At 41.7% G+C, this 14394-nt stretch overlaps 1 protein-coding gene across 2 annotated transcripts; it reads right to left on the minus strand.

Moving 5' to 3' along the window:
• Positions 1-1806: 1806 nt before the first annotated feature.
• On the minus strand, positions 1807-14394 carry PRSS35 (serine protease 35). 2 transcript variants are annotated; one of them, XM_027696319.1, is made up of 2 exons: positions 14072-14394; positions 1807-8768 (listed from the first exon to the last, which is right to left on the minus strand). In XM_027696319.1, the coding sequence occupies exon 2, from the start codon at positions 7373-7375 to the stop codon at positions 6134-6136; it is 1242 nt and encodes a 413-aa protein (XP_027552120.1). In that variant the 5' UTR covers positions 7376-8768; positions 14072-14394; the 3' UTR covers positions 1807-6133. The 2 variants fall into 2 exon arrangements, with proteins under 2 accessions (XP_027552120.1, XP_027552113.1); XM_027696312.1 differs by having other exon boundaries at positions 1807-7390; positions 14072-14393.

A 14394-nucleotide genomic window follows, 5' to 3' on the forward strand; every position in this document is an offset into this window, starting at 1 on the left:
GCTATAACCAGTGTCTCATCCATGTTGGAAATTAAACTGGACGGGAGGAGTGGGAGAGTGCTGCAACTGCAGCCAAAGGGCAGCTGAGCAATTTGTCTGAAAACTAGCCCAGTTTGGTTTCATCCAATGTTTTCAAATTCTTTGACATGGAAAAGAAGTAGAGCCATAGCAACTATAATAAGTATGGTGCATACATAATTACCAAGAGGCACGATCTTAGTAAAATATTTGTGTGGCTTTTCCAGTATATCTGATCTTTTTTCTTAGCAATAACAGCTGAAGGATTAGCCATTATCAAGGTCTAGAGACATATTTGAAGCAGGAGGAATGAACAATTCATCAGAAATACCCACATGATAAACAGTGTAAGGTGCCAATTCTTGGGTGGATTTGAGTGTATGTTATCTGATGAACTCCTTTGGAGCATTTATTAAAGACAGTGGTAAATGGAAGTATGACTGGAAAACACCTGCACAAGGATCTGGGCTGCATGGGAACATTTTAGGGCTGAATAGATGTTTGGATAGGATTCCAGTTCAAGCCCCCCAGGGCCCATGAGTGTGTGCGATCCATAACCCATGTTAGAACATATCTTCCATCAAAGAAACCACATCCGTGCCAGTGGCTTGGGAATGGCCTGTAGAGGAACACGGCTGTCACCTCTGGGTCTCTGTTTGTGTTCCCTGGGTAGAGGCCGAGAAACACTTCTCAGGCACCAAGACGTTCCCCCAGATGGTGGCTAAAGTAGACTCCAGCAATGAAAAGATTTAGATCTGTTACCAGCCCCAAATGGACTTTGGTCCAGGTGACAAAACTTTCAATCCTATTTATTTCCCTGTAGCACTTACTTGTCCCCCATGTAAGAGCTAGTGGGTAAACCCTTGCCAGACCCTTGGCAAATATTGCTTGTGTTAGACACACTATTAATCATGTCTGTAATAATTTCTTAGCTTTCCATTAAATATTTCCAGCAGCTCTTATCCTTGCCAAAAATCTCTCCTTTTACTCTCAGAAATAAAATCAGCACCAGTTTCAAGGGCACAGACTTAAGATAATTCTAAGAACTAAGATTATAGCATTTTCCACACTTCTACTTTGGCCTAGTTCAACAGCTCTCTGAGGTAGAAAGTATAACTATAGCAAATAGCAGAAACAAAACTAATTACTTATTTTAGAATTAATAAGTTGTGGCATAGATTATGAGTCATTTCCTTACTGAACTAATTTTGTTTTTACTCATCAAATTTGCTCATGGAGTAATTATCCTCAAGACAGGAAGATTTTTTTCCCAGAACAAATTTAAAGAGACATTAGCATTTTCTAAGGTCATGTCCCAGATGATTCACTGATAACACATTACAGGCATTTACAGAATGAAGTTTGTGTAATACAACCATAGCTAACAAACTGTATCATGACAGAGGAAAAGAAAAAAAATGGAACATATTTATTGGCATAATAAGTGCATCATATAATATCTTAACATAGCAAATGTTTGCATTTATTTTCTCAAATGAATTGTCATCTTGTGCAGCTAAAAATATTATAAAGTTTTCTGTCAGTCTTTAAAAAGTTAAGAATAATAAAGAAACATCAAAGCTACCTCTGGACGTTTTTGACCTAGATGCTCTGACACTCAGAGCAAAAGTCTGGTGCAAAGGGGACCCAAATATACTTCCAAATCCTTTGAGATGAGAATGAAATTTTAAGCTTTCAATTTAATAATATTCTTTGTTTTTTCCTCCAGTCATTCTGTAATCCATGAATTTGTAGATGGAAGTATCTCCAATATTCTGTGCTTTAAAGTTGGAAGCAGTTGATTAAATTTGTATGAAGATACCAAACACAAACATAATGTATTTGAAAGAAAATTTATTGGCTAGAATTTCTAGGTACATGCAAAAAAATTGAGCCAACATTTAAATGCCTCAAGTTGGAGATTTTTTGTTTTATTTTTTTTTTCCGATGGGAAACAGCCTTTACTGGAATAACAACAGAAGGTCAGGTTTGAGAAACTCCCTTTACTCACTACACTCTTGGTAATCCAGTGTACTGGAAGGTTCACACTGCCAGGCCTTTAGGTCAGAACACGGATCTGCTGCTTTCCAAGGATCCTAAATGAACAGAAGTGTAATCCCTGCGAATTCAGGCAGGGACTGTAGATCAAGGTCAAAAGCCCCTGCCTGCCTGCTAGGGGTCCCTGCCACAACCTGAGCCCTCTCAAAGCCCTTTCCTTGTTGCTGTTGGCTGGGAAGAAGAGCCTCATCTTTAACAGCAAAAGGTTGTTCATGAAACTTGTGGATTTCACATTTTAGTTTATACTGTTAAGTCTTTACCAGCTGCCTACTCTTTCTTACAATAGGTCCCCCTGCTACCTTGCAGCCATTTCATCCGTTACTTTTCACACTTTCTTTATCCCTTGCATACCACATCCATCTCCCCAGTCTTCCATACCCTCTACTTCTCTTGTTCTCTCTGCATTGTGTGCTGTTTGCTGCCAGTTCATCCCTTATCAGCAGACTAGAAAGAACTCCCCAGCTGCTTCTCTCCTCCACATGTAGATGAAATATTTTTTTTGCTTAAGACATATTCGTACTGATTCATATTCCACACAGACTCATAAATCTGCAAAATTTAGATGGTAAGTTATAAACTGAGTCAAGGAGTTTCTTTAAGTAATTTTTAAAGCACTAGGTCCTCTATACCTCAGATAACAGAAATAATTTTGATATGTAACATAGTGCTTTTCCTTTGTTGAGGTAATAACAACTTAATTTTTCACATTGCATTTAAGCCTCTTGACTTCCACTGTATGTGTCAGAGCCCCAAATTAAACACATGCACAAATACCTTGCAGAAGCTGGTGTGGGCATGTTAATGGTTTGTATATGAAGTTTATCTTTGGCCCAGAAAAAAATTTACTTGTCAACTCCAGTAGCCCTCCTAGCAGAAAAGAGATTTGACTGAATATGGTTTTTTCCTTAAGCCAGGAATACAGCTAAAGATCTACTATACCAACTCTTGTCGAAAAGAATTAGTACTGATGAAAACAAATGATGTACAGCATCGTGCCTGAAAGAGGAAAAATCCTTTAGGAAAACATCATAAGGCTCAAAAACCAGCCTTGATGATGGTGTCCTAGACAACAGCAAGATCTAACCTACTAAGAATACCCCCTCCTAATATTTTCTCATCAATAACTAGATAGCAACTGCATGGTTTTTAAGGAAATCTGAGATGATCATAGCTCAGATATTCTTGACCACTTTGCAGTGGTTGGTACCAAGAGCTCTACACAGAACATTGAACTCCTGGGATTGTGTGTAAGTACTCAAATTTATTAACTATTCCAGAAGACCCTGTAGTAGGTAGTCCCAATGCCTACCTTAAGTATTTCCTTCTCTATTAGGCCAAGTGACAGACAAATACTGCCTGGCATGCAGAGATAATAGGAATAACATTTTGTCTGGGTCTTCTTATTCCTGCATTCCCTTGACTGGAGGTGCTGACCTAATCAAAACAGCACATGCTCTTTCTACACACCTGTACATTTGCATGTGTTTGTGCATGTGCACTCAGACACAGAGGTTTGTATAGATACAGATATGTATATATAGTTTTGATTAATTTTTATGTTGCTCTGGACAACCTTTTTTATCTCTTGGTACCATAAAATGAGGCACTGAGCATTTCACACTTATCCTCTGGGGATAAACATTTGTTATCAGCCTGGTATGAGAACTTCAGGTCACAGCTGAGATATTTACAGCAGATGATTATCATAACAAGACCATTTGCAAGCTGACATCAACATTTTTAATTCTTACCTTTTTCCAATTCCCAAATTGATAAAGAAATACATTATATTTCTGCTCCTAAGGAACACACCTAAATAAAACTCAGCAAAATAAAGAATTTACTAAGCCACCTTATCTTGATCAGTTTTCGACCCAAATCAACAATGAGGATAATTGTAAAAAAATCCATGGACTTGGGTTGTCTTGTATTAGATTAATGACGTGGTACCTTATTTGTCACAGTAACTATGGAAAAAGGCACTTAAGAAAAACATTACAGAGCTGACTAAAGAATATTGTAGGCCTGTTGCATAGAACAAAAGTATTAAATACTGGACTGAGGTGATGTAAAATTGCTGTCAGCAAAGCCATATATCTTAATAGAGATGTTAACAACAATAAAAAAAGTTTAACTCTAAAATCTTAGAGATTAATTTCTGAACTGTAAAAATTATTATTAGTTTTCTGCAAACAATCACACAAAATAAAATTTAAAAAAAGAAAAAAAAAAGAAAGGTTAAGTGTTCCCTGTTCCCTGGAAAGGCTGACATTAAAAGAAATAGTTTCTTTAAAGTGAGATTTCTTCCAATTAATGAAATATTGTTAGAGTTATGATATGGAAGCAAGTCCTAAATTTTTATCCTTTGGCAATAGTATGACAAAGAAAGTTGCCTGCACATTCAGTGTGTCAGGTTATATACTTTCAATCATCTAAAAAAAAAGTAGGTTATTAAAAATCATCTTATTCATCAAAATTTCATCAAAAGATATTACAAGCATGTTTTAAAGATTCCAACAAACAAATAATATTTTTAAAACTTGTTATATTTTTTTCTTCTGCAAAGGAAGAAAATGTATTTTGGTCAGCATAAATTTATGGTAAAAAAAATTAAATATTATGGTGGTGAATATTCTAAAAGTATTGCAACCCAAAGGATATGATCAGAAAGGCACAGTATCAATTAATGTTATTAGATTAACATAGCACCATAACAATTCTGTGCGCTTCAGAATCTTGACATAAAATAAAAGATATAGACTGGTGTAGCCATCATTAACAATTTTTAAGTAGGTGGTTTGTGTTTAAAGGTGTGTAAAAGTCAAAGTCAGTTTTTGTTTTCATTAAATATATCGTTCTGCAAACATATTGAACCAAATTATTTGCTAACTACTGCTGCTACCTAACAAGATACCTGTTATAATGTACAGGGTATTTCTACCATTCAGAATGTGCTATAATTTAGTTGGGAAAGTTGGAGTCTGAATATGACATGATTAAAACCACCCACTTTGCAAAACTGTATGAAGCCAAACTAAAATACTGATTTCCAATGCCCAGTGTAATACATACTATCCTATCTATGAAGCTGAACTCAGATAAAAGTAATTTATAAAAACTGCAGAAGTGTTTAGCACCCAAAAAATATATAATCTGCAATATTTAAATGATCTAAGTGATTGTCAAATAGCCACTTCAGGAGTCAGTGACTTCTCCCAATGGCAAAGCTAAACATTTAACTAAGAACTAAACCTACAGCTCTCCAAATACTAATTGCAATGCAAATGCATGTGTTTAAGACTTCTATAATTTCTCAAAGAAAATTCAAAGGCATTAAATTATGTCCTGATGTTTCTTCTTCTTCAAAACACGGAAACTTCTTTGTTGGTTAATTTCTTTTTGCTGTTTTAACTGAGCAATGAAGTGAAACTTGTCTAAGGTCTAACCCTCAGCTACGTAAATTTGAAATTTCCATGGGAGTCTTCCTGTGGCAACCAGAAGAGGAAGTTTTCCAAACTAACAAGCATGAACTATACTGCTGCTTCTCAACATGGAGCTGTGGTCTTTAGAGAATGCCAGAATAATGTCTTGTTCTCATGCAGTTCTCTGAATCATTCTGCACATACAGTAATATGCTCTACTTGCATTTGAAAAATTGGAACAGAACCCTGAGAAAAGTAAATCCATTGGAAAAAAAAATAGATATTGTTTAATAACACCAGTTGGGGATGTTTCAACCCTTCCTTTTGGAAAAAAAATGACAAACAGGTGCAGTCATTTTTTTTCTCATGTGAATGATTTGAATTTATCACAATTGCAAACAAATATAGTTTGGGATTTTAAGTGCATATCTAGGGTTGATTACAATTAGAAATATTTTGTCTGACAATTCTACCCATCCCTCAGCATTTCAGCATTCCTCAAGTTACTATAGCATTACTTGTGAGCTTTGAGTTCAAAAACATTCTGACATGGAGTGATATTCTTCCAGTAACTGCTGCAGCCAGCTTTCACTCTGTGGCAGTAGAGGTGCTAAGCAAGTAAGATTCAGCTCTCTTCAGCCTTGTGTGCAATTCTCATCATTCCCATGTATCCAGAAGCAAATCTGGGCATATTTGAGAGGAGTAATTCTTACTGCTACATTGTAATCCTGCTGTTCACCATTGATATCCACCCACTGATGGCCTGAGTAAACAGCAATGATCTTGCGTTTCCACTTCTTTTTGTTCGGCTCCTTAAGACGGAGATAGATGCCAGATCCAGTGGAGCCAGGCTCAGCATCACAGTACTGGTAAAAGAGATCGTTGGACTCATCAGATATGCTACAAAATCTATAGACCAGCTGCCCAGACCGATCATTGTCAAAACCTGAGAAGTGGATCATGCTCCCAGGCATCATTTTGATTGTTGGGCTGATTCCCAGCTCCATGTATTTCCTTTTGTGGGGACGCTTGAGCTCAAGAACAGCATAATCATAATCCAGGGCAATATCCCCAGAAACACCCTTAAACCAGCCTTTTGGGATGTGGGTACTCTTCACTCTGGTCCACTGGAAGGAGGGCATGCCATCTGAGGTCCCTTGCTTCCTCCCAGGCCTCCTCTGCCTTTTCCTGTCGCCTTTGGATTGTTGCCTTTGTTCTGTGGCAACTTTGGGATCCTCTTTGGCCGTAGAAACTTCTCTCCTACTTCTTTTAGCACCTTTGCGTTTCCTGCCATTGCCTCTGGATTTTGTCTTCATCAGGCCCACCCTCAGTCTTTTGCTGCCCTTGACATAATCCTTGCCATTGTGCAGACAGTGAGCTGCTGTCAGCACGTGCTTGGGGGAAACGAGAATGCCACTGCAGCCGGTGGAGACCTTCACAGCTGTGTTAAATGGAAAGTTGGTCATAAACCGCTTGTCATAGATGCTGAACCTACTGTCCGTTCCATATATCTGCCTCTTCTTTCTCAAAGACCTTCGTGTGGTTGTGTTTCCAGCTGGGTCAAGCACTGCTCCGAGGACACTCACTTCAGTCAGGGTCCGTGTGCCATTTTCAAAAACAGTCTCATAGGATAAGAGGTCCTTCAAGTCAGACAAGCTTGGCACTGGCAGTTTTCTTTGACACTCAATTCCACATACACTGTTCAGCTCTAATTTGGTTTTTGCTTCAAATTTAGGGCTGTCAAGGGAGAAAGTTCTTTCTCTCACAATCTGGGGAATCTTCTTTAAGTGCCAAGTAAAATCTTGTTCAGTTTCTGTTCCATTACTGAGACCCAATACAGGTATGAAAAATATGAATAGCAGTAACATGTGCTCCATTTTATTTAATTTTTTCTAAAACAAGAAAGAGAGATTTGAAAATACACTTTGGAAATATACACAGTTATCTTAGTATCTTCAAAGTATAATCATGCAATATTAGAACTGACATCAGTGGAACAGAATTCAACACTCTGCTCAAAATAGAAATGCCTCAAATATTTTCCTGTATTGCCTCCAACTCTTCCAATGGTCTCTAGCAAGATGAATGCAGACAATTCAGCCAACATCCATGCTGAGCTACCTACTGGAAGGTGAGTTTTACCTGCTTTTCCCTCAGTGGAGTCATTCCACTCAGTGGAGCATAGAGCAACCTGGTTTTATTTATCCCATAGAAATGCAATTATGTATTATGTTTCTGCTTCTCTTCTCTATGGTTGAAGGTAGAACATAGTTAAAAATCATCAATGTATTCAAAAGTTGGGATCCAAGCAGAGGTGGACAGACAGACCACACTTGTGAGACCCTCAGGAAACCAGAACAATTGTGCTCTTTCATGTAATGGCCAAAAAGTAAGAACTTTAAGTGACCTAAAAGTCACACATAGTTCTGCATTACCCACCCAGCTAAGAACTATGAATCTGCCTATTATGAAAAATGGCACTTTTCTAATTGCTATCCCAAGGATCCAAATTAGGAAGATTTCCTTTCCTCTTATAAAGGTTATGTTGACTTGATTGTCACAGTGCCCACAATCTGGGCACCTTAAAAGGTGTCACAGCCTATTTTAAATGCTTTCAGCTTCAGTTGCTCTGAAGGTGTGGGTCTCCTGCTGATCCTGTATTGTATCTCCTCCCCTGTGTGCCATTGCCACCAAAACCTCATTCATTACCTGTGTGTGGGTGTCTGAATCTCTCTCAGGATGTCAGAGAACTTAAAAATCCATGATTGGAGGGGACAGACAGACAAGTGAGAAAAGTAGAATCTTGCTGGTCTAGAGGAGTCTCCTGGTTATATATATATGCAGGAAAGCTCAGCCAAGTAGGAGGGACAAGTCTGCTTATTCATCACATGCCTTTTTCCTGTAGAATCCCACAAAGGCTGCAGGAACTGTGCTGTCTGTGCCTTATTGTCACATGTGGAATACCCCACATAGGTGGGGTGATGCACCACACAAAGAGCTAATGCTTTTAATGGGAAAGACAAAATACAGTATTATTCCCATCTGTAGCTGGAAAACATGCAGAAAGAAAGTAAGATTTTTAGAAGTCTGTGGCAGAGCCAGAAACTGAACCCAAAACTCTTGATTCTGAGCTCAAAACAGTACTGAAAAGACGATTTTTCTCCTTTGGCAGTAGTGATGTCAGTGGCATTATCCAGCTACTGGCGGCTGCCATTGGGAAACCTGTGCTCAGTTCCAACATCCTTCATTCCAATTACATGGAAACCTCAGCTGTGAAGAAAGAAAAGGCCTATGATTAAACTTTAACAGCCAAGCAATTCAAGGATATGTATGTGGTTAAACTCTCTGGTTTATATTGCAATGGCAGTGTAAGCCAGGGCACAAATAACCACATTTCTTAAGTTTAGTTTAGAATAATACAAGTGCTGCTTCCCAGTGAAACAGCCTGGTCACTGACTAGCTAAAGCTCTAGCTTAAGAAATAGGGGTATGTGCAACGTGGGAAAAGAAGTGGCAACATGACTTTTAAAGCTGGATCATGGACCAATGACTCCTATGGTGTTGAGGCATCTTCACCACATAGACATAGTTGCTGTCTATAAGAAGTAATAATTATCATTTTTTAGCTAAGTAAGCACTACAGTTCAACCACAGCTTGTTGCTTCTGATGCCAAATTCAGAGGGTGTTTTTGTTTTAGCATAATTTTGACACTTTTTACCTTGGCCAGCATGGAACACCAAGTTTGAGTCAGAGTTCACTTACTAGGATATACATAAACCACATTTTACAATACAGTATAAAGAAACCCTCCCTGGCTTTAAAGTAGCTAACTCAGGTTTTGGAAAAGATGTGTGGACTTCCCTAAGACATCTGGAGATTACAGTGACTCACAGATCTAAGATCTGGGGTGTATGCAGTCATATGAAAAGGCATCTGAAGGTTTTGAAAGCAGAGCAGAATCATCCCAGGTAGAAGACTTTGTAGAGACACCACTTGTTCATAGCAGTCTAAGTTATTGGTATAGCAGAAATGAACACATTTAAACATTAACTTTTATATACGAAGTTACCTTCAAAGTGTTGGTTTGTTTATTGCTCAGTTAGTACTAAATCTGAAGAGGAATTACTATTTTACATATGCCTGCATACACGGAGAGGATTTTGCATAGCCACGTCTTTTCATGTAGAGATGTGAACAAAGTAGTTCGCCCATCTGCCTCATACTATAGGCAAAACAACTAATTGTCAGACCAAGAATGCCTGTGTAGAGGTGAAGTATTATCAAGCACCATTTGAATATATTTATGCACCAGGCTGGGGTGGGGGCTGACCTGCTAGAAAGCAGCTCTGTGAAGGAGGACCTGGGGTCCTGGTGGACAACAAGCTGTCCATGAGCCAGCACTGTCCCCTTATGGCCAAGAAGGCCAATGGTATCCTGGGGTGTCTTAGGAAGAGCATTGCCAGCAGGTCAAGGGGGGTGATCCTGGCCTTCTGCTCAGCCCTAGTGAGGCCACATCTGGAGGGCTGTGCCCAGTTCTGGACCCCTCAGTACAAGAGAGACATGGAGCTCCTGAAACAGGTCCAGCAGAGGACTGCAAAGATGATAAGGGACTGGAGCATCTTTCTTACAAAGAAAGGCTGAGGGAACTGGGCATGTTCAGCCTTGAGAAGACTGAGAGGGGATCTCATCATTGTCTGTAAGTATCTGAAAGGAAGGTGTCAAGAGGATGGAGCCCGGCTCCTCTTGGTGGTGCTGAACAATAGGGCAAGAGGCAACAGGTAGAAACTGATGCACAGGAAGTTCCACCTGAATATGAGGAAAAACTTCTTTACAGTGCTGGTGACCACACACTGGAACAGATTGCCTAGAGAGGCTGTGGAGTCTTCCTCACTGAAGATATTCAAGAACTATCTGGACGCAATCCTGTGCCACATGTTCTAGGATGACCCTGCTTGAGCAGGGAGGTTGGACTGGATGACCCACTGTGGTACCTTCCAACCTTATCCATTCTGTGATTTTGTGATACCTAGGGATAAATTATAAGGTGTCAAAATAAGAAAATATTGTAATGACAGCATAAGAATAGTTTTCCTGTCCTGACCAAAGGTCTGCCAGGTCTAAAATCCTGTTTCTGACACTGGCTAAATGTGGATGCCTAGGGTAGAGGATAAGAATAAGGTAACCATGTATGTCCCTCCTCCCTCATAGTTTCTTAACTTACAACCAGTTGTACCTGATGGACTTTAAAGCAGAGGTAGTTTCTGTAGTGTAGGGAAACCTCAGCTGATTTCTCTTCCATAGTTTGTCAGTCTTCCCTTGAAGACATATAAAATTTTGTATCTATAATGTTCTGCATCAAGGAGTTCCAGAGCTTAACTACATGTTGTATGAGGAAGCATCTTCTTTTCTTTATTTTCAGCCTGTCACAAACTAACATAATTTAGGATAAATAATATTAATGTGGAAAAGATGGTTTTATTTTGCTTTACCCTAATACAGCTGTTGAACGAGAAAGTTGCTTATGTCAGGCTCAAGAACAATGTTTCTATTTTTCCCTAGAATACTTCTCTGTTTCTCAGTCCTTCCTCAGGATCTGGTTTTTTTATATTCCTCTGTAGCTGAACTTTGTGAGCCCATAGGAAAGTTCAGTCACTAACTGCTGGTTCATATAGAAAGTCTTTAATGTGTCTGGGTTGATGTCATTCTACTGTGATGGCTGAAGTCTTCCTAGCTGGACTCATAACTAACTTTATAGAGAAGTTCACTTTTTTTCCTTTCTGCTTTATAGAGAGACTTTCTGTAAGCAAATGGGTGGAGTACTATGGCCCCCTTCTGCCACTCTTTAAAAAGAAAAAAATGCAAACAGTCAAAGCACAGAACCCTCAATAAATGCCTTGGAGCCTCCCATTTGAAACACTATACTCAAGTACTCACTATTCACAAAGGCATTCTTGGAAGCCAAGATTTTCTTCATTTATAATGAACCACTTGTCACTGGGAATGAACTAACTACACTTCAGTATAACTGGAAGAAGTCCAAGCTGAGGAATTGATAAAAATGGTAATTCTCATTACAGACCAGAGGTCCTACTAGGCAGCATTGTCATTTTCAGCCATGCATTTAAGCTCTGTTTACTCATCCCCTCTCTACTGTTTGAGCGAAGCCAACTCCAAGCATGGACAACGTCAGCAGTTGCCATGGCCCAGAACAGGTTGCTGACAAGAGGGAAGCACAGGGGCTCCTCTTGCCAGAGGATGAGGACATAAATGGCTGTAAAGACACCTTTGCAGGGTGAGGGAAGGGGAGAGAGAATACAGCCTCCAGGATAAGAAGGAAAAATCCTGAGAAGGCAACAAGCTGAATGCAAGAAAAATACCCTTTCTGCCACGCTGTTCTCTTGTTTTCCTCCAAACCCCAAGATGGCCCCCTCTTTTCCTTCACTCCTTTCCCATACAAATTTTGGGTTGGCTTACAATAATTAGAATTCTTGAGTCAGCTCTTTAAGCTAGGATGAATTGCTAGAAGACAAGGTGGAACCCAGAAAGTGAGAGAGAACCCCGGCTACCTGAAATTGTTAAAATTCTTCCTCCAGTTTCCAAACCCAGGTGTTAACAGCGAGAACTCCTTGTTTGGTGGCACTCCAGCTGCCAGGCATACCCATGAAATTGAAACTATTTTCAGTTCTTCTCACTTCTTGCTTCCAACATCAAATCTTTCTGCATTCGCAGGACAAAAACTACCTAACTTCTCAGGATATCCTTCAAGTATTTTGTCACTATAACCTACCTGACTGCAGCTGAATGCATCTCAGATGCTCAGGGGAAGGCTTGTAGTCAAGTAGAACTAGAATATGTTTCTCTTCAGACTACCCCATCATGAATTTACATGTCAGTGTAGTTCAGACAGAAGAAAAGTTCTACCCAGTTACCTGGCAGGTTTTATCTTGGTCTGTTCAGTGCAGCTTCTACTCTGGGGTTTCCTTCTTATTGTAGGAAGGTCAACACATTTCAAACTAAGCTTACATAATTTTAAACGCAATTTTCAGACCATAAATTGATAGAGGTTGCTACACTAATCATCTCCTTTAACTGTTTTTTGCCTCATTCTTGAAATGACCTGAGAGTTGGAACTCACAGTTCTACTCTGACAAAGCAAAATAAAGAACAAACTTTTGAAATCTCACATTCCCTGGTAGAAACCACTACCCTGACCTTATCCGCCACTGTCCCCCGTTCCCTCCTCTGTGTGCGTTCACTCCATATTCATCGATGTCATTCTCTGCTCTGACTTACGGGGAAAATCCCACTGCCGCTCCTGGCTCTCACAAAATTTAAGCAGCTTCAGTACGCGTAGGAAGGACTAATTTTACGCGGCAGGCGTGACAGCTCAACACTGGGGGGAAATAAAGAACCGGCGGTAAATGGACAGGGGCTTCTCCTCCGGCAGGGCTTTCCCTCTCTCGGCCGCGGGGCGGCGCTCCCGGACAGCCGGCAGCGGCTCCGTCCCTCGGCTCCATCCCCCGGGTCCCGGGCGGGCTCCTCCCGATCCTCCCCGCCGCAGGGCTCTTCTCCCCGCTCCTCCGGGCCGGGAGGAGGTGGAGGTGGAAAGAGGTCGCGTCCCGTCCGCTGCTCTGCCGCTGAGCGACGCTGGGGGTCGAGTCCTGCCAGCCGGGCAGCGGCTCCAGGGCGGCAGCAAGCGGGCACCGACCGGGAACCGGTCGGAGAAACGGCGGGGAGGGATGGCTTTGCCAGGACGGCCGCTTTCCCACTGCCCTTTTCGCTGCTGCCGGCCGCTCCTATGCGTTCGCGTGTTAAAGCCCAGGGCTTTCCTGGAAGGTAGGCTTTAATTCTACTGCTCCTTAGCCATTCCCTGGTCCTGCTTTCCGCGGGACGCTCCGCTTTTCCGCTCCTGATCCAAAGGAGTTCCCCTTCTACAGAGCCTGCAAGTTAAATACCTTGGCACGGCTCTTTTATTTTTGCTATTCCAAGATAAATCTGCTTCCAGCAGTGACGAATCTGGATGAAATTAGTGTCAATTCCAGGGGAGCGGCGGGGATGGTAGCCCGAATACTGAGGCTATGAATCACAATCTAAGGAGAGTTTGTTTTGAACGGTGAAGAGGTTCTTTGCCTGCTCCCTGCAGATGGCACAGCACAGAGACAACCCCCCGAAAGCCCAATAAATATGCCCCTTGCCTCAGTCCCGTTAAGCCGTCTTGTGAAAGTGGCTTCAAATATTAAGAAACAAGTACCAAAGAAACGTGTGACGTTTTAGTCCTATCAAAAATATATCCATAAGGCTAAAGAGGCAGGAACTTTATACAAAACCTCCCAGCTGCCAAACCCAAGGTACTGACATCGCTCAGCCTCAACAGTTTTTTAAAACGACACGCGTAGGAAGAACGACAGCGCAAAAAGAGTACCACCTTAGAGACGCTGATTACCTCGGACTGCCCGGCCCCCGGCCCCGGGTAGCCCCTTCAGCCCCCATCCCCAGCTCCTCTCCTGCCCACCTAGGTCTCTGGGGGCTGCCTCTCCCCCTGCGGCCGACGACAGGAAGGGTCTTGGTCATACCTGGCACCCCTCAGGACGGACGGAGGGGCAGGCGGCGGCCGCAGCCCCGGGGCACAGGCTCCCGGCTCCCCGCTCCGCGCCGCTCGTCCACCGCCCAGAGCCCGCGGCTACTGAGCACGGGGCGGGGGGAGCGGCCAGGTCTTCCCAGGAGGGGGAGGGGATGGAAAAAGGAAAAGAAAAAAAAAAAGAAAGAAAAAGAAGGCGAGAGGGAGGAAGCCGGGAGGGTGCGAGGGGGAGGGCCGAGGGGAGCGGAGGCAGATCCCGGTGTCTCCTTGGATGGGAAGTGAAGAAGGGGCTCTGCCTGCGGGGCGGGGAGGCGCATC

The sequence above is a fragment of the Neopelma chrysocephalum genome, unplaced genomic scaffold, assembly GCF_003984885.1.
Source record: "Neopelma chrysocephalum unplaced genomic scaffold, ASM398488v2 Primary Assembly neopelma1_23b, whole genome shotgun sequence".
Taxonomy (NCBI): domain Eukaryota; kingdom Metazoa; phylum Chordata; class Aves; order Passeriformes; family Pipridae; genus Neopelma; species Neopelma chrysocephalum.